Source organism: Leptodactylus fuscus, chromosome 1 (genome assembly GCF_031893055.1).
Source record: "Leptodactylus fuscus isolate aLepFus1 chromosome 1, aLepFus1.hap2, whole genome shotgun sequence".
Classification (NCBI taxonomy): Eukaryota; Metazoa; Chordata; class Amphibia; order Anura; family Leptodactylidae; genus Leptodactylus; species Leptodactylus fuscus.
In genome coordinates, this window is record NC_134265.1 from 130063752 (window position 1) to 130083414 (window position 19663).

Below are 19663 nucleotides of genomic sequence, written 5' to 3' on the forward strand. Positions count from 1 at the left end.
AGCCTAGGCTAAGATTCACTTTTACACACCTTACATCCTTGTGCCGCTTGATATAAAGATTATGGAAGTTGTTTGTGCTTTCTTGCTGTGGTCGCTTTTCTTTTAATCTCGCTATGATCTCTTCTTTCATCTCGGTAGCAATATACTGTGGCAGAATTGAAAGCAGCAGCTGTTCCTGGAGCAGGAACACAAGACACCTCAGAATCTTGGAGCCAATAAATGTGCTAAAACTAATAAGCATGAGTGCAATATCGATTGCATGCAGCTCCTTATCGATACTACTTAGAAAGTGTTGCACAGTATGTCAAACAAAAAAACCCAAAAAAACACATTGATAAAATTACCAATAACGGAAAGCGAACATGAGAAACTTAACAAAATAAGCGGCAAGTCTACAATAATGGAGAATATGGTTAATTGTAGGAAACAAACAGAAAAACAGAAATAACTCCCGCACAGTACACTTACATATGGCTAACAGTGGGAAGTGGAACAAAATTCTACAGTACCTGCTGCCTCTCCTGCGAGTACAATTTGCGTCGAGAATGAATGAAGTTGATAGCTTCATGGTAGGTGTCCTTTAATGCACTTTCGGTGACCCGTTTGTGGTAACCTCCAACTACATTACCACACAGCAAGATGACTACATCTGCTATAATCTGCAGAAAGGTGTGACAACCAGTAAAATATGGTCTAGAACAATCTGCTTATTAAATCAGATTTTTTTTTAACAGGCAAAACAAATTAAAAGCATTAGATATTTAATAACCCATTACAAGTTGGTCATTCACACCATGGCTCTAGATGGTGACTAAAAAGAACCCAAAAGTGTCATCCCATGTCAAGTGAGCCAATGATTTTTACCTCTATATTTTAATTCTTTTGAGATTTTGTTATTTGGTAATAGTGTGTCAGAGAATGCAAAATGTGAAGAAAAAAAATTCTAGAAATTTTGTTTGATTTTTCATTGATTTTCCAAGTTCAGAAAGTGCGAATTTCTGTGTTGCCACCTTTACATTTCTCCTCATAACTCAGGCTAGAAAAAATATAGAGAAACAAAATAAACACCATTCTACTCAGAACTGTACAGGCTTTCACCAGATACGTCACAAGAGTATCTTTGTTAATATTTTACCCATGCGAACACAAACACAAAATTTTAAAACGCATTTCCTAAAAAAACCCTTTAATTTAAAAATTTCCAAAAATGCACATGTGTCTGCTATGCTCCGAGCCAAAATTCAAGTTGGGATCGCGATGGGATCATATTTTAAAATATAACTATTACAGTATCGATTCAAAAATCTTGAATTCAGATCTGATCAGCCTGTGGTCTAAAAGTGTGGGGGTCCATATTTACTAAATAATCCAGGATTTTTAGATATTATTGTATTATTTTATTATATTACAGCTTAGGAGGTATTCACACTACCGTTGGTGTCCGCTCAGCAGTGTCCATGGTTATTGTCCGTACAAGATTTTAGCAACAGACACTCGCCGGTCTGTTTGCATTTTCCATTCGTTTCAATGGGATTTTATCTTCTGTACTCCAGTATCTGTTTGTGTCCTTTTAAAACCATGTCCACTTTTTCAAGCGGACAAAAAAAAAATAATACATGCAGGACTTTTTTTTTTTTTTTTTTACCCTTGTGGTTTATGTCCAATGGACATATAACGGACACTAACTGATAGCCATCAGTTACTGTCTGTGTCCTTGACAGGCCAGCACTCTGTCAGTCATGTGAAGTATCTATCCACTGCAGAGTCACGAAGTCAGACAGAGCTTCAGAACGTACATGCCCTGACTACGAAGAGGAGGAGAGTTTGTTAAAACATCGGTTACATGAAGCAGAACCCATCAAAGGGACTCAGCAACACCTCACTGTCATTCCATGTAGTGAAACAGAAATAAAAACAAGGATTTTTACATTCAGCAATGACAGTGAAGTCCATGAAGTGTTAGAAGGCGGCACAAGATTGGCAATGGATGACATAACTAGTTCTGTGACCTGTGAATATGATCGGCGCTGATGACTGCTAGCGTACTCTCCAAAGATTGTGAAAATGAAGACGTAGAATTGACTTTTTTGCATCCTTCTGGTCCAGCATCACCCTTTGTGTATCCAAGAAAACCAGACATTTAAAAATTAACAAAAATCAGATATTAAAGGGATTCAATCATTAAAATGACATTTCTTCTCCCGGCACTAGCTTCAAACTTCTGGGCATGCGCAGTCGGCTCTGCCGTTGGGCCTCGGGAAGAGCCAACTGTGCATGCCCGTGGCAATTTTCCTGTGGCCACTTACACAGTAAACTGGTGTAAGCGGCTATTTCAATGTGGCTGATTACACAGTAAGCTGGAGTAAGCAGCCACAAGAAAATGGCCGCTGTCATGTGCAGTCGGCTCTGCCCGAGGCCCGACGGCAGAGCCGACTGCACATGCCCAGAAGTTTGAAGCCAGTGCCGGAAGACGATGCAGGGAGAGGCTGTTCCAGGCGAAGATGGAGGCGGCGCTGGAGAGTTGTTTCGCAGCATTGGGAAGACACCCACAGTGCTGCGAGAGAACTCATTTGCATACAGAAGAAAACCGGGATTTCTACCGAATAGCTTTGCGGTAAAGACATCTAAAGGTAGGAGAATAGCTTATCTTAAGGCTATTCCTACGTCTTAGGGATCCTTCACACGGAGTTTACGCTCCGCTCATTCTGAAAGTAAAAGTCGTTCAGAGTGAGCGGCGTAAAAAACAGATTCCATTGACTTGAATGGGTGCTGGCATACGCGCGCATCACATTGAAAGCAATAGGTAAAAAAGCATCCCATTGATTTCAATGGGTAGCGAGCATATGCCGGCAACCATTGAATTCAATGGGATCTGTTTTTTACACCACTCACTCTGAACGAGTTTACGTTCAGAATTAGCAGAGCATAAACTCCGTGTGAAGGCCCCCTTAGGGGGAAAAAAATGTCATTTTAATGATTGAATCCCTTTAACTCAGGTGGAGCCGAACACCATGACAGGCCGGACATACTCTGTGACATATTGCTAGTAAGCGCTTATGGGCAAGATTACCTTTCACTCACTAGAAAGGACAAATTGATGATAAAAGGCCAGTAGTAACTACTGGACTATTCTTCTTAATAAATTACATGTTTAGTGATATAATAAAAAAAAAAAATTATTACGGTACATGTAGAAATAGGTGTTACAAATATTGGTTCTTTAATCTTGTTATATATTAGGATGAAACTGTATTTAGAAAATCCCACTTGAGGATCTGATCACTTTTTTTCTTTTGGTTTGTTCAATGCATTCTGGTTGAAAATGCTGAACAAGTTGTGTTCTGATGATAAGATGTATTTATTCTGGCACTTACAGGATTTGTTTTTTATGTTCCTTTATTGTTGCATCTAAATGTTGAATTCAGCAAGTTGTAATTTGAAAAGAAACAAAGGAAGAAGTTCACACAAACATAAAATCAGATGATTCAAGGCTTACCAAGAACACTAGTAACACACATGCATTTTTTTTCACAATTTTAAAACATACGGTTTTTTTCACAATTGTGCTTCGAAATTTTGAATTTGATTTTTCCATAACAAAATATAAAGAAACATCATCTTGTGACCTATCAAATGAAAGCCGGTAGCGTTCTGAGAAAAATGATGCCTCTCCAACCTCTTTATCTTAATTCTAGCCTGAGATATGATAAAAAATGTAAAGCCATACCAGGCCAAAATCTGCGCTTTTTTAAACTTCAGAAGTCTGTAAAAAATTAACGGATGAAGAAAAAAATTCAAAACTTTTAATTTGTAATTAACTTAAGTTGGACTTCATAAAAATAAATAATAAAAAAAATCTAAAGACGTCAGGTAAAAAAAAATATTCATTTTTGAGTCACTTGATATGGAATGACCCACAAGACATTATTTGACACCTAAACGTTTAGACTTGGAAGCCTAAGTGTCAAAGTCGCCAAAGAGATTTTATCAGTCTGTTGGCTTGCTGAGTTGACACAGAATTAAATGGACTATCCAGAAGATCAAAAATATCAACAGAGGGCGAAAGACCAAAGTACTAATCAAATAATGACCTATTACTGGCCGATTCATAGTTTTTAGCATTTTATCCATTTGATGCACCAAACACACTGTACTTGGTTTTCTTCTGCACTTTTGGTGTGGGCATATCAGAGCTCAAGTAGTTAGCGCCAAACTACATTTATAATCATTTACTTTGACAGCTCTGCGTTGTTCTTTAGCTTCCGCCCAGTACACCAGTCATTCACTGAAATTGCTGGCCTCTCTATTTTTGCTGTCAGCATATATGCCTAGTCCATGTTATGGCCACATCCAGCCCATGTATATGATGCCACTGCTGACAACATATACATAGGTAGCCAGATCCCATAGAATTCTACCAGTTGGGGTTGCATGGGAGCTTACTGTATACCATGTTATTACTTATAAAGACTATGCTGTAGAACTGAGCTTCCTGTAGTGGCAGTTAGGGTAGGCAGAACATAGAGAATACCATCTTATGAAAGCTTCTCAGTATCGCTAGGTTCACAGTAGCGCTCGAGTCTCCATGGTTTGGGTCTGCTTAAAAAGCTGTTCCCCGTGGACACCATAGACTATAATGCAGGACTTTTCTCTTTGCCTGTATTAGACAGAATCTGCACAGCCTTACTCAGTCCAGTCTTGAGTAAACCCTGCTCGGAGTCCATCCACAGTCTAATGGAAATACTAAATGGCTCAGTGCACACTCTAAAGTACATGCTTTCTTTATTTCACATGTAATAATGTTGATTTTATTTTGGTGACCACAATGAAACTAAAAGGCTCCCAAGTGATTTTATTTAGGCTTGGAGCAATGAATATAGAAACATCCTATAAGCTTTACAATAGCAAGGGGAATGAGTTGTGATCTACTATGGACTAGAAAGATTCCTACCTGCAAGGCAAATTCTCCAGCAGGTTGATGACTTGTTGAAGAAACATAAACACTCAGAACAATGATATGTGAGACAGAGCAGCTAAGGCCAGCAAAGATTGCCCCTTTCATACATAAAGGTAGCATGGTGTACAGGCTGACAATCACAAACAGCGTCCAGTAGACCTTAACGGAAGACACAAAGTACATTTATATAAGCCGAAGTTTACATCATTTATAAAACTTTGCCATATACATTGTCCCACCTACCTGATCCCATGGAGTCACAATGCTGCTAGTGAATATAAATGCATAGCCCATGGCGACCAAGCATCCCCAGATGATAACAGCCAACAGCTGCATACCCTTCTCCAGGACATTTTTTATGCACACCAGAATGAAGAGTAAAGCGAACACTCCCAGGGCGCAGAAAACACTTATTAAGAATCCCACGTTGTCCGAGAAAGTCTACAGAGGTGAATACAAAAACATAAACACCACAGTGAAAAAAACCAATAAAACTCAAAAAAACAAAAAAAAAAAAAAAACTACACTAAATACAAAGAAAATTTGTGTTGGTACATTAGACTGCATGTAAGACCTTGCTCACTATTTACATAAAACAAATTGCCAAAACACTTTCCACGTGTTGTTAGGACAAGACATAGAAGTAAGGGTTGCCATGTTTTTGAATTGAGCATCTCACCTAAAGTACAGCTACACCAACATATGTATAATACAGCAAGGTACAGCCTCATTATGTGATAGATACCTAGAAAATACTAGCTAGTCATGGCTATGCCGAGTGGATAGAAAGGCATTAAAGAAAGTTGTCCATCAAGGTTTTGTTTGTTAATGGGTTAAAAGCATAAAGGAAGCGCTATTCCCCTCAGCACGCACTAGTGGTTCTACTTGCTAGCCCTTTTTCAATACACAGGAAATGGCAGGCAATAACTGGCTGAGTGGGCTTTACCGGCAACCAAGAAACGAAGACCAGCAAGGATCAGAGATTTGGTGGAGCTTGAACAGTGAGAGAAGTTTTATGTTTTTAATTCACTCTAAGCCTGTTTTCCCCATCACAAATTTGTGTAAAGCTTTTTCTTCTTTTTTTTGTGGAGTTTTGGCTGATGCTGAACTTTACAACATTTCCCCATTTGGAAAGAATGAAATTTGCAGCATTCCTTGAATGAAATGAACAAAAATAAACTACCATGTGGCGTTTTTTTCTGTTGCAGATTTCCAGCAGTAATGCTGCGTATGTGTTCTTATATCACTTGTCTCCAACCAGTGGCTCAAGGCCTTCCATGATGCAGCTCACCACATGAATCCTAAAAATGAGTCTGCAAATTTATATGTCACTTTGTGTTTCTGCTCACTGAATACATTTTGTACAAACTTGTGGTGTCTGACTGCTGGGGGATACCACCACTGGTATCAGTATAAAACAAGGCCTACAGGGAAGCAACGTGGTATAGGCTTGGCTAGTGTTCCATTCACATCTATGGGACTTCCTGAATGGCCCATTTCATTAGTGGCACAGAAGTAGATAGAGCAGTTACCAAGCATGTGCACCACTGCTCATTCCCATGCAGATCTTTTGGGCTCACAGATCACCTAAGGTGCTGGCGCTGTAACGGATATGCTGTGAATTCCAAAATAGCGACTGTTTTGGAAATCACAACATTTCCGTTGTACGTATTTTTCTACAATCCCATCCGCTTTACAGAGAATGTAAAATGCCAGTTTTTGCCGCAGCATTTCCACCAATTTCAAACAGCAGTGTTTACGTCACATGGGGACCCGGACTGATGGTAAAAACTCCTTTAAGGCTAAGTCCCTATGTTGCGGAAACACAGCTTTTATCGTTGCAGATTTTGCTGCGGTTTTTTGAGCCAAAGTCAGAAATGGATTAGGCAGTAGGTAAAAGTATAAGAGCTTACTATATATTTCTCTTTCCTTTGGTAGCTATTCACTACATGGGGCCTTAACCTAAATGTAGCTCCTACCCATCACAAAGTTGGGTGTGGCACAAGGTATGAAAGTTTGGGAACGTTTGCTTTTAATAGGCACTTAACAATAGAATACTTCAATTAACACGTTCTGCGCCATAATATTACATTACACTGAGCATTTAGTTAACTCTGAGCACCTTAATAGTATGGCGCTGTTATATTGTGGGCATAGGAGCTGTTCCTGCAACCTAACGTGTGATTCTCAGTTGCATCAAGCTGCTTAATCCCTCAGATTCCACGATCATTAGCGGTCATGACACCTGAGTGGTTAGCAGGTCAGATTGCCTCCCCCTTTAGCACCCTGGATGAAATTGCAGGACCCAATGAGTTGCCACAGCAGCCAGGAAGTCAATGAACAACTTCCTGTCTATCTTTCCATACTGGGAGCCTGTGTGTAATGTACTGCAATACAGACGTTCAAGAAATCCCAGGTTCTAGTCTCCTTGGGGGACAGGAAACAATATAGTAAAAAAAAAACAAACACAAACAAACAAACAATGTATTAAAAAAAAAAGTAAATAAAATAAAAGATTTACATTTGTTTAGAAGTACATAATGTAAAGAAATTTAATATAAACCACCCTGTTCCTAAAATATAATACTAACAGTAAATCAGGTTCCATCCCTTATAAACCATGTCCCTATCACTGTATGATTATATGTTGGGCAAAGAGTTCGCCTGGTGGTTTTGTTCAGACACAGCCGAACCAGAATGGCCATTATACTCTTGGTTCTCTTCAGATCTCAGAGTGTAATAGCAGGTCTGATAAGGATAAGTTCAGTCTGTATGAAATTGCAGGTAGAACTTTGAGACGACCAACAAAAATTGCATGAAAGTGGTTTTTTTTTTTTTTTTTTTTTTTTTTACAAAGGTGGTCTTATGATTATTATTATTTATTTTTAGAGCATAATTAACTGAGCTTAGGCATCCTGGCAGACGACAGTGCGTATTTTCAAAATACTGTAAAGTTTTTGCGAACAGTGTGTCAGCAGTGCTGTATCTCCGCAAAAACGGACAATATTGCTTCAGTGTGTCATCTAATTTGTGGAATTGTTCAGATGGAGGGGAGATGGCAGTAGCATTATTGAAGACTGCTGGCCTTCATGAAGAGATGAGTCTAATTGAAGCTTGTGGGGGACAGTTAAGTGTTGTGGTAGTGAGTTACAGAGTATGGGAGAAGTCTTGGAGACAGTTGTGTGAAGAGCGGAGTAGGAGGTCTTAAGATGATCAGAGGTTACAAGATTAGGCATTTACTGGGGGGGGGGCTATATAGAAGGTTGTTACAGCTGTTTAAGAGGGAATGGACTGGCTTTTTGTAGTTTCAAGGGTGAGGAAGGAGTGGATTTGATGAATGTTCTTGATTTGGAGGAAGTAGGAGGTATTGAGGGCTTGGATGTGCAGATTGAAGGATAAGTTCAAGTTCAAGGATAAGTTTGAGTTGAAGGATATAACAAGGCAACGGACCTGTGGGGCTGGGGTCAGTGTAGTATCATTAACTTTGATAGATGGGTCAGGTAGGAGAGCTGTGCAAGGTGGGGTGAAGATGACGAACTCTGTATTCTCCATGTTGGAGTATGAGAAAGTGGGAAGAGAGGAAAGAGGCTATGGATGCTCGATATTCTGGAACTGTGGGCAACAGAGCTGTAATGTCTGGTCCAGAGAGATATGCATGGAGAAAGCAGAGAGTAGTCCGAACTGCACTGGGTGTCCTTAAAATATAATTTTTAATCCAGCATGATTAAAATATAGTTGAAAAAAAATACAAAAAAAAAGTGACAGATGGAAAAAAAAACCAAAACGCGTCAGCGGTTTTTAATCTCTTTGTATGTTTTTTCCATCTGTCACTTTTTTTTGTATTTTTTCAACTATATTTTAATCATGCTGGATTAAAAGTTATATTTTAAGGACACCCGATGCAGTGCGGACTACTCTCTGCTTTCTCCATGCAAGTTTCATGACTCACAGGTCCAGAGGCTTTATAGTCGTGCACCCAGAGGATCCCTACAAAAGAAATATGGTGAGCTACAGTCTACATATTTTTCCTTTGGATCCAGAGAGATATATTTGAGTATTGTTGGGGTAGCAATGGTATTGAAAACCATGAGATTCTATGAGTTGGCAAAGTATGAATAGAAAACAGGAGAGATCTGAAGATGGAGCTTTGGGGGGGGGGGCACCTACAGAAAGAAGGCATGGCGAGGCAGTGCAGACGTCCAGACAGCCAGACCCTGAGCCGGTACAGACTGATCGCCTAGAATAAGAAATGGGGCGGCACAGGCAGATGTATAAGCCAGGGGAAAACAGACTGTGCTAATACTGCGACCAAGGGGCCCTAGAAGATGAGACCCATTTCATACTACACTGCACCAAATACTCTGCCATCAGGGTCACCCAATACAAAGACTCAGCCCACATCCGAGACTTCACATCTGTAGACGAGAAGAGGAAACTCTACATCCTACTGGGAGAAGAGGAGTCCACTATGGAGATCGCTGCCCAATATGTATCCACCTGCCAACAAATGAGGGGGAAGATGAGACTCCAAGGACTATTGTACCCCAAATCACCCAGCCACTCAACAAGCCGCCCGCCCATACCCACATGTCCATTGTCCACCTGCCACCAAACGAGGAGAATGACGAAACCCCAAGGACTATTGTACCCCCAAACCACTCACCCATATATAGATAGCAATAATAAGTGATTTAAAAAAAAAAAAAAAAAAGCACTCATATAGCTCCATCAAAACAACAGCAAAAACATTATAAAAGTCAAAACACAGTGACCCCCAAGGAAACTGTTTAATTTTTTTTCAAAATGAAACATATTTTTTCAAAGTGGCAAAACATAAAAACCAACATAAATATGATGTTGCTCTAGTCAATGAACCACTAAACAAAGTTTCTATGTAATTTTTAATACAGAATGAATGCTGTAAAAAACAAAATGCAAAAAATATTAATCGAATTGTAGGGCTTTTTTTCACAAGGACCCCCAAACACATTAATAAAAGCTAAATCAAAACATTTTATATACCCCAAATGGTGCCAACTGAAAGTACAACTTGTCACGCCAAGAATAAGCCATCACATGGCTATGTTGACAGAAAAACAAAAACACATGAGTTTAAAGGATCCATGGCAAACACCACTTCCATTTCTCAGCCAGTAATAGCATGTCCATTGGTCTCATTCAAGTGAATACTGTGCTGTAATGGTAAGCCTGGGGATAAGGAAGTGGGGGGGGGGCACCTCAACTCCTTCAAAACAGGTCATTGGTGGGGCTAGTTTTCAGACCACCACCAATCTGATACTGATGATCTATTCTATAGTGGTAGGTCATCCTTATTACTGAATTTTGCTTACTTGCATAGCACCATCTTATTCCACATTGCTTAACAAATAAAGTCAACATTGTCTCAAGTAGGGCCCGCTTTACATCTGCGTTCAGGTTTCCGTTCAGGGAGTCCGCTTTGGGCCCCCTCGAATGGAAACCTATACGCATAAAAAGCAGTTACCTGGGAAACCCTTGGACCCCATAGACTATAATGGGGTCGGTGTGGTTACTGCACAAAAAATGCGGAGAAAAAAGTGCTGCAAGTAGCACTTTTCTCTCAGCATGTTTTGTGCGGCAACCACACGGCCCTCATTATAGTCTATGAGGTCTGTGGGTTTCCTTCAGTAACTACTTTTTTTTATGCATATAGGTTTCCATTCGGAGGGTCCCCAAGTGGACGCCCTGAACAGAAACCCAAATGCAGATGTGAACCGGGCCTATGGTTCAAAATCTAAATTCCCTATCAGTGAATTTATGGAATGTGGGAGGAAACCACACAAACATGGGAACATACAAACTCCTTGCAGATGTTGCACATGGACCTAGGATTCCGGCCCTGAAAGGCACCAATGCTAACCACTGAGCCATCGTACTACCCAAAACCCATTTAAAGCTTTTGGCAAACAATATTTCTAGTTATGCATCAGTAAGTGAGGAAACATGAACCAAACTGCTCCGAGTTAAATAGATACAATATATTTATATGCAATGTGATAATATCCATATCTGTGGGGTGTTCCTTTATCTCAATTCAGAAAATCTCTCAGGTCCTGCATAACAATAGCCCAAGCCCTAAGGAGCTTAAGTGCCAGAGTCACTTTGTTCTTGAGATCTGAATGGGTGCCTTTGTACATAGCCCCCACTAAGTCTTCAAGATTTAGGCCACAACCACACAAAAGGCAGCTATATGGAATTTCACATATAAAATACGCTCAGATGTTACATGTACGATTTGTTGAATGACTTAATGTTACAAAGTGGTCCCTGAAGGAAGCTCTCAAGATGGCTACTATTAGCACAGTTTCTTTCCATATGCCCAGAAGCTTGTTTTTCATGTGTATGTTAACTTGTATTGCAAGTAGCCGAAATGTCCCCTCAGGGACCACTTTGTAATATAAAGCCTTTGTTTAAATACAGAGCACTGTACACACTCATTGACCTTGGGAAATACAGCACGTTATAGCATGTTATTAGGTGTGGTGTTTCTCAACCTGTATAAACCTGTTCCGATAAATCCATAGGAACAGCTATTTAAATTTTTTTTTTTTACTAGCCATAGTTAAGAGAAAATGCAAATGGCTGTATGGGAAAGCTGAAGACAACTATAAACCTTCCAATAAATGCGTGCCTTTGTTAAATGTGATAACCAGGGGTTAATCAATGTGTACGAATTATTACGGCGCAGCAATTACTGAGGATTGTAACTCTCCATTATTCGGGAAAGATCTCAGAATGGCCTTCTGTATAGCTTTACACAGCCGCCATGTATCTGCTGAACTGCACCTTCCAGATGTGCAGATGCAGCATCTTATTCTATACAAGGAACTAATTAGAAGCTAATTGAGCGGTTTTCTCCAGTTAGCTCATATTGTTAGCTATAGCAACTGGCAGAGTAATACAAGATTTATTTATAACTCTTATAGGAAAGCAAGAGCCACATTCCTGAGAGTGGCATTCATGCTAGAGAGGAAATGGGAAAATCAAGAAACTACAAGTAATCATTTCCTCTTTCCGCTCCTTAACATGACCATGGTACATTACATGTACAGTGGCCAAATTGCCCTGTTCCCGCAGCTTGACTACCTACTTCTTATATAGAAGTAAACGGTAGCAGGATCTAAAATGTACAGGTATCAGGCAGTACCCTGTTCCAGCAGTAAACTGGTTTTTTTGTGCAGAATGTATGCCTGGAGAAAAAAGAAGCTGTAACTATAGCCTTGGGGTGTATTCCCATTTTTCTTGCAGTTTTGAGGAGTCAAAACAGAGAGATGCAGAATCCATATCCCTTCTCAAACCTTTATTCTTCTTGTCTGTACCCATTTATGGAGTTAGATGGTTTTTAAATGGTGCCTACAATATCAGGCACAAAAGTGACGATAGGTCTGGCTAAAAAAGGGCTGTGATGTGCCCCAACTCAGAGAATCATCATCACGTTACACTAAACACAATGGTGACATATCCAATGGCTATGGATTTTTTTTGTGGAAAACGTAGAGTTTCCAGAAATGTGTTAACCCTCTAGGGCTAAAACAAAAAATAACACAAAACAGAGCTGAAATGTACACATTTACATTTTTTTCAATAATATGTTCATGTAGCTTTAACATTTACACATTTCACAAACGGTTAATCGGAGAAAATGCATACTACAATTTGTTATGAAATACCCCATATGTAGTTGTAAACCGCTGTATAGGAAAATGGCGGGCTTGGAACAAAAGAGGGCTATTTGGAGGGCAGATTTTGCTGGTATGTTTTTTGTCTGTCATGTCTCACTGGCAATTTCCCTAATGGAGTATATGTCTAAGTTTAGGAGGGGGCCAGAAAAAGTAGGGTGGAGTAACCTAATGTGAATGAAAGAGAGACCCACAGAAAAAGTACTATTAGCTGCAGCACCATGTTTATCTGTTCCCAAGTGCTTTATTCACATTAATACTGTTGAATATTTCTCTATAATGTTCTCCATGTTGCTTTAGAGACGGATTTGGAGTCAGGACCAATTTTGATGGCGTTGGCAAAAATGTTACTAGACTTGGGCTTCAGCTTCAAAAATAATAAACAACAACTTTATTGATACAATGCCAATATATTACAAAGCACTTTATAGATCAGAGGATACATGAGCAGAGTATTTGACAAATAAATTACAGGGATTCTATCATTAGAATCCCATTTTCCACAAACAACATGTAGGAATATCACAAAAAAAGGTAGTAGGCGGCACTACTCGTGTATCAGGTCAAGAGACCTACGTGGGGATAGACAAAGAATGGGTGGTGCTCTAAGTAAAAAAGTAGCAAGACATCAGAAGTAAAGTAGGAAAAAACTTGGCACTCACCCAAATACGTAAAATGCAGTCCAGGTTAAAATCCAACAAATACGGGAGGAGGCACACATGAAAGTGCCAAGTTTTTAATATGTCGGAATAGCCTTTAGAAAAGCTATTGTTCTCCTACCTTTAGAATTCTTCTCCATGCAGCCATTCGGTAGATATCCTCGATTTTCTTTGGTATGCTAATGAGTTTTCTCGCAGCACTGGGGGCGTTCCCCTGTACTGCGAGAGAAATCTCCAGTGCCTCCTGCATCTTCTACTGGCACGCCTCTCTGCTGTGTCCTCTGTGAAGTCTTCTTCTGGTGCTGGTCTTCTTCGGGTAAATGAGTACAGCCATTTTCTTGTGGTTGCTTACACAGTACGCTTGTGTAAGCTGCCACAAGAAAATTGCCGCAAAGACATCCGCAGTCGGCTCTGCCTGAGGCCCAATGGCAGAGCCGACTGTGCATGCCTGGGATTTAGATCCTGAAAACACTAGCACTGGAAGAAGACATTGCAGAGGACGTGATGGAGAGGTGTGCCAGTAGAAGAAGGAGGCGGCGCTGGAGAGTCTTCAAGCCGCACAGGAGACGCCCCCAGTGCTGCGAGAAAACTCATTAGAAAACGAAGAAAAATGGCAATATCTACCGAACAGCAGCGTGGAGAAGAATTCTAAAGGTGGGAGAAGAATAGCCTTTCTAAAGTCCATTCCGACATGGTGTTTGTGGAATATGGGATTCTAATGATAGTCTATCAAACAATAGGAGTGAGAGCCCTGCTCGCGAGAGCTTACAATCTATGAGGAAATCGGGAGAAACAGGTAGTAAGAGGGCTTGTTTGGTACAATGGTTCAGACATCCATTAATAGATAAACTAATATCTGAAGCTATACGAGCCTGTCACTAGCCAGTATCTATGAATATACGATACTAAGTGCATGGAGTGCAGCGTAACGTCTAGATGGAGGGGGAAAGATGTGAGGAATGTTAGCTTAGTGTAGCAATGTAGAACAATGTGATCAGGTCATGTGATCGACCTGCCTAAACAGATGTCATTTTAGGGCATGTTAGAAGCTGCCATAGTTGACTATTAATTTGATTCTCCGGAGTAGAGCATTCCAGAGTAACGGTATAACTCGAGAAAAGTCTTGGAGTCAGGAGTGGGATGTTCAGACAACAGAAGATACAGGTCTAAGAGAATTTGCGGAACGTAGAGGATGGTTAGAATGGTAGACTATGCAGAGGGAGGAGGTATAGAGAGGCACAGCGTGGTAGATGGATTTATGGGTGAGAGTGATAATTTTATATTGTCTTCTGCGATGGATAGGCAACTAGTGCAGCAACTGACACAAGGTAGATGGGTCTGTGTACCGGTCTGACAGAAAGAAGAGTCTGGTGGCTGCATTCAGGACAGATTGTAGAGGGGAGAGTTTAGTAACAGAAAGATCAATTAGCAGAGAATTGTAATATAGTTAAGACGAGAGTGAATCAGAGCGACAATGAGGGTTTTTGATGTTTGCACAGTGAGAAAAGGGCTGGGTTTGCACATGGTGTCTTATTTGCATCTCTATATTAGATATCTAAGTGACTACACATTGTTTTTTCTTAAAGGGGTTTTCCCATTGGTGTTTCACCAGCTCTCCACTTCCTAATTTCAATGACAAGCTGGTGGGTGGGCATAGCATGTGTGATGAACAGCTCAGTCATGCAGGAAACTTAGACATGATTTCCTTATTGTAACTGGGTTATCTTCTCATACATGAATTATCTGTCACACAATAAGGAAATCAAAGCAGGGCTTTTTACAAGTCCTATACTATAGAAAGTTGCTGCATATTTACAAAAATTACCATATTTAAATATGACCCTGGAGATGGAATATCCCTTTAACAGATTGACAGACAATAATTAAAATAAGTGCCTTGAAGAGAGTAAAGCTATATTAAGACGACTGAGGTGCAAAACAGCCACCCATAAAAATTTATGGTTCTTCACAGCCATATTGCCCCCTAGGGACATCCGTTTTCACGGATCCTAAGGCTACATTCACACAACAGTGATTAATGGCTGTGTGACAACTGTTTTTTGTTTGTTTTTTTTAAACAGATGGCACATGGTAGCATTGAACTGAATGTCAGTGATTGTGACACTATCAAAGTATAGGTCAAGTCCTATATTTGCCCATTTCCACAGATCCCTCCGTGCACTGAAATGTATGGGGGGGGTGGACTAAGTGAACACAGGTGGCCCTGGCGTGTAAGATGGCACCTCAGTTGTTTGAATGTAGCCTAAGGCAAGCAGGTTTTGATTATGAGATCAGACTGTGTTATAGGTGATAGTTCTCAGTCCTTAGCCAAGAGGGAATGTAAATAAGCAAAAGAAAAAAAAAAGTGGTAAAGTGTAAGGTCCAGATCTACAGGTTTTATTAGACTAGCAAGAATAGTTTTGTGTACTCACACTGTCCTTATACTGTACATTACGTAAGATCGCTAACCAAATCACAAGGGAATTTGCCCGAGCAGACTAATATGGACTTTGAACTTTATCTGTCAGGTCTGCTGTCATGTTCATCCTGGCCTTACACCTTGTGTGTTAGATGAAACTATGGTTCTCTATACAAAATTTGATGAAGTCAAGTAAATAGACCAATTAAAAATCCCCAACCAGCTATAAAAGGTCAAGTTTTACATGTCTCACCCATAACTATGTGGTGGATTTGAAAATACACTGATAAAAAAAATAAAATAATGCGCCAAGGAGGAGTTGAAATTAGGCATCTGTAAATGTAATGATGATACATTTAAGGGATTACTGTGTCAGAGCAAAATAAGAAGTTTACTGGAGAAAAGTATACAATTGAAAGGAGGGTGTAGTACCCTGCTGGGCCACTGCTAGCCTGGATACAAGATGAGATACAGCTGGGCATGGAGGCATACAGGTTCCATATGGTAGCCTGAGGCACATTCACCCACTTGTAGATCCAGCACGATTATACGTTGCTGAAGCTGGCATCTCCACTGGGGCTGGGACATGAATGGCCCCTGGGTACAAAATGACTGTGAAAAATGTACAATCTTTCATAACTGTTCTGCATCTCAGTTGCGTGAATATAACCTAACAGCCAAAAAACCAAAAGTTTTACTATACAGGTGAGATGCATAGAAAAACCGCATCAAGAAAACATCATATAAACCTAGCCTTGCTCTTTTTCCACTTGTCCTCACTTTCTGGACATGTTATTCACAGACAGCACCCAACACTGACAATTTGCAAATCAACATTTACTCACTCACTTGCCTTTACTTTCTAGGTTACTGGGTCTGGCTACCATATGGATACTTTTTTTTTTTTTCTCAAAAACCCATAGAATGAACACATTGAAATTAATGGACGCATCTGCCAACCACAAAATTCCACTATATGCACAGTACAGACCAAAAGTTTGGACACACCTTCTCATTCATAGAGTTTTCTGTATTTTCATGACTATGAAAATTGTAGATTCACACTGAAGGCATCAAAACTATGAAGTATCACATGTGGAATTATATACTTAACAAAAAAGTGTGAAACAACTGAAAATCTGGCTTCTATTCTAGGTTCTTCAAAGTAGCCACCTTTTGCTTTGATTCCTGCTTTGCACACTCTTGGCATTCTCTTGATGAGCTTCAAGAGGTAGTCACCGGAAAAGGTTTTCACTTCACAGGTGTGCCCTGTCAGGATTAATAAGTGGGATTTCTTGCCTTATAAATGGGGATGGGACCATCAGTTGTGTTGTGCAGAAGTCAGGTGGATACACAGTGATAGTCCTACTGAATAGACTGTTAGAATTTGTATTATGGCAAGAAAAAATCAGCTAAGTAAAGAAAAACGAGTGGCCATCATTACTTTAAGAAATGAAGGTCAGTCAGTCCAAAAAATTGGGAAAACTTTGAAAGTGTCCCCAAGTGCAGTTGCAAAAACCATCAAGCGCTACCAAGAAACTGGTTCACATGAGGACCGCTCCAGGAAAGGAAGACCAAGAGTCACCTCTGCTGCAGAGGATAAGTTCATCCGAGTCACTGGCCTCAGAAATCGCAGGTAAACATCAGCTCAGATTAGAGACCAGGTCAATGCCCCACAGAGTTCTAGCAGCAGACACATCTCTACAACAACTGTTAAGAGGTCTGATAAGTCCAAATTTGAGATCTTTGGTTTGTGTGACGCAGAAAAGGTGAACGGGTGGACTCTACATGCCTGGTTCCCACTGTGAAGCATGGAGGAGGAGGTGTGATGGTGTGGGGGTGCTTTGCTGGTGACACTGTTGGGGATTTATTCAAAATTGAAGGCATACTGAATCAGCATGGCTACCATAGCATCTTGCAGCGGCATGCTATTCCATCCGGTTTTTGCTTAGTTGGACCATCATTTATTTTTCAACAGGACAATGATCCCAAACACACCTCCAGGCTGTGTAAGGGCTATTTGACCAAGAAGGAGAGTGATGGGGTGCTACGCCAGATGACCTGGCCTCCACAGTCACCAGACCTGAACCCAATTGAGATGGTTTGGGGTGAGCTGGACCGCAGAGTGAAGGCAAAAGGGCCAACAAGTGCTAAGCATCTCTGGAAACTCCTTCAAGACTGTTGGAAGACCATTTCAGGTGACTACCTCTTGAAGCTCATCAAGATAGTGCCAAGAGTGTGCAAAGCAGTAATTAAAGCAAAAGGTGGCTACTTTGAAGAACCTAGAATATAAGACAGATTTTCAGTTGTTTCACACTTTTTTGTTAAGTATATAATTCCACGTGTTAATTCTTAGTTTTGATGCCTTCAGTGTGAATCTACAATTTTCATAGTCATGAAAATACAGAAAACTCTGAATGAGAAGGTGTGTCCAAATTTTTGGTCTGTACTGTACATGAAGTGAAACGCCAACAATCAGGGACGGGGGAGTCTATAGCTTCCTAAGAACACCATGTGGAAGTAGCCTGACTGTCACTGATGTGTGATCTTGTGGATAAAGATCAGTCCATGGTCACGTGATAACACACAGGTGCACAGTGCATTACAGTCTCAGTTCAGAAAGTAGAGACCTGTTCAAGAACAAGCTGTGCACTTGCGTCCATCACATGACCATGGACTGATCTTTATCCACTGATAGCAAACAATGAATGACAGTAAACAGAGATCTAGAAAACTGAGGAATTGATACAGAACCAATACTGAAAACTAGAACACCATTGTTTCCATAGATATAAACGATAGGCTGCGATTTTCAAAAACACAGCTTGTCTGCTGCAGATATTTCTACAATATGTGTATGGGATTAGCCAGAACTTCTTATATATTTCCATTCCTTTTGTAGCCTTTCCTAGGCTTGGTACAAAAAAAAAAAAAAAAAAAAAAAAAAAAAAAAAAACGCAGCAAAATCTGCAACAAAAGAAGCTGCATTTCCGCAATGTGTGGCCTCAGCCAAAAACAGTGTTTTTTGCCACAGCATTTCAACAACAAGGGGCCCAAGCCTAAAGTTTGCTGCTCAGTAGTTTTACATCTTTTAATCAGACATTTCTATGGTATACTGAAGTATAATTATAATCTTTTATTGATAAATACATCAAGTTTATGTAATATTTACAATGTTGACCCTTATTTTTCAAGACTTCTGTAATGCACCCTGGCATATGGGATGTCAGCTTCTGGGCCAAATCCTGACCGCTGGCAACTCATTCTTATCCGATAGTACTTGGAGGTTAGCAGTTTCTTATTTTTGTGTCTCTACAAATTTATTTTAAGGATTGACCTCAGATTCTCAATGAGATAGAGATCTAGGGAGTCGCCCACCTAAGGCAGGTTCACACCTGCACCCCGGTCTCCACTTTGCAGGTTTCCGTCTTCAGCCCGAGCAACTGGACAGGAGCTGGAAACAGGCAGTCAGTTTTCCAACCCATTCAACTAGAATGGGTTTGCAAAGTGTCCGCCCGTGAGCATCTTCTGCCTCTCCGGGCGAAACCGTTTTTTTTAACCGAACACAAAGTCGGACATGCAGGACTTTGTGTCCTGTTAAAAAAAACAAAAAAAAACAAACACGTTTCACCGCGGAGAGGCACAAGACGCTCACGGGTGGACACTAGGTTCTGTCTCCTGTCCAGTTTCTCGGGCAGAAGACAGAAACCCACAAAGCGGAGACCGGGTGCAGGTGTGAACCCGCCCTAAGTTACCACTTTTGTCTTGTGACTTGGGGTTCCATCATGCTAGAAAATAGGATTGCTCATCAGATTGCTCCTGGAGGGGAGAGCTTGCTCTTGGAGGATTTCAATATCATTCTTCATTTATTGCTGTGTTCTTAGGCAAAGTTAAAGCACCCCTACACATG

At 40.4% G+C, this 19663-nt stretch overlaps 1 protein-coding gene across 4 annotated transcripts in view; it reads right to left on the reverse strand.

The window, feature by feature from the left end:
* Window positions 1-19663, reverse strand: part of ADCY4 (adenylate cyclase 4) — a 73996-nt gene that overhangs the window by 32951 nt on the left and 21382 nt on the right. For all 4 annotated transcript variants that reach the window (XM_075276739.1, XM_075276737.1, XM_075276738.1 and 1 more), the window contains exons 3-6: window positions 5201-5398; window positions 4952-5116; window positions 510-659; window positions 30-175 (exon numbers count right to left, since the gene is read on the reverse strand). In XM_075276739.1, coding sequence (XP_075132840.1) covers window positions 30-175; window positions 510-659; window positions 4952-5116; window positions 5201-5398 — 659 coding nt within the window. The remainder of the gene's footprint in view (window positions 1-29; window positions 176-509; window positions 660-4951; window positions 5117-5200; window positions 5399-19663) is intronic.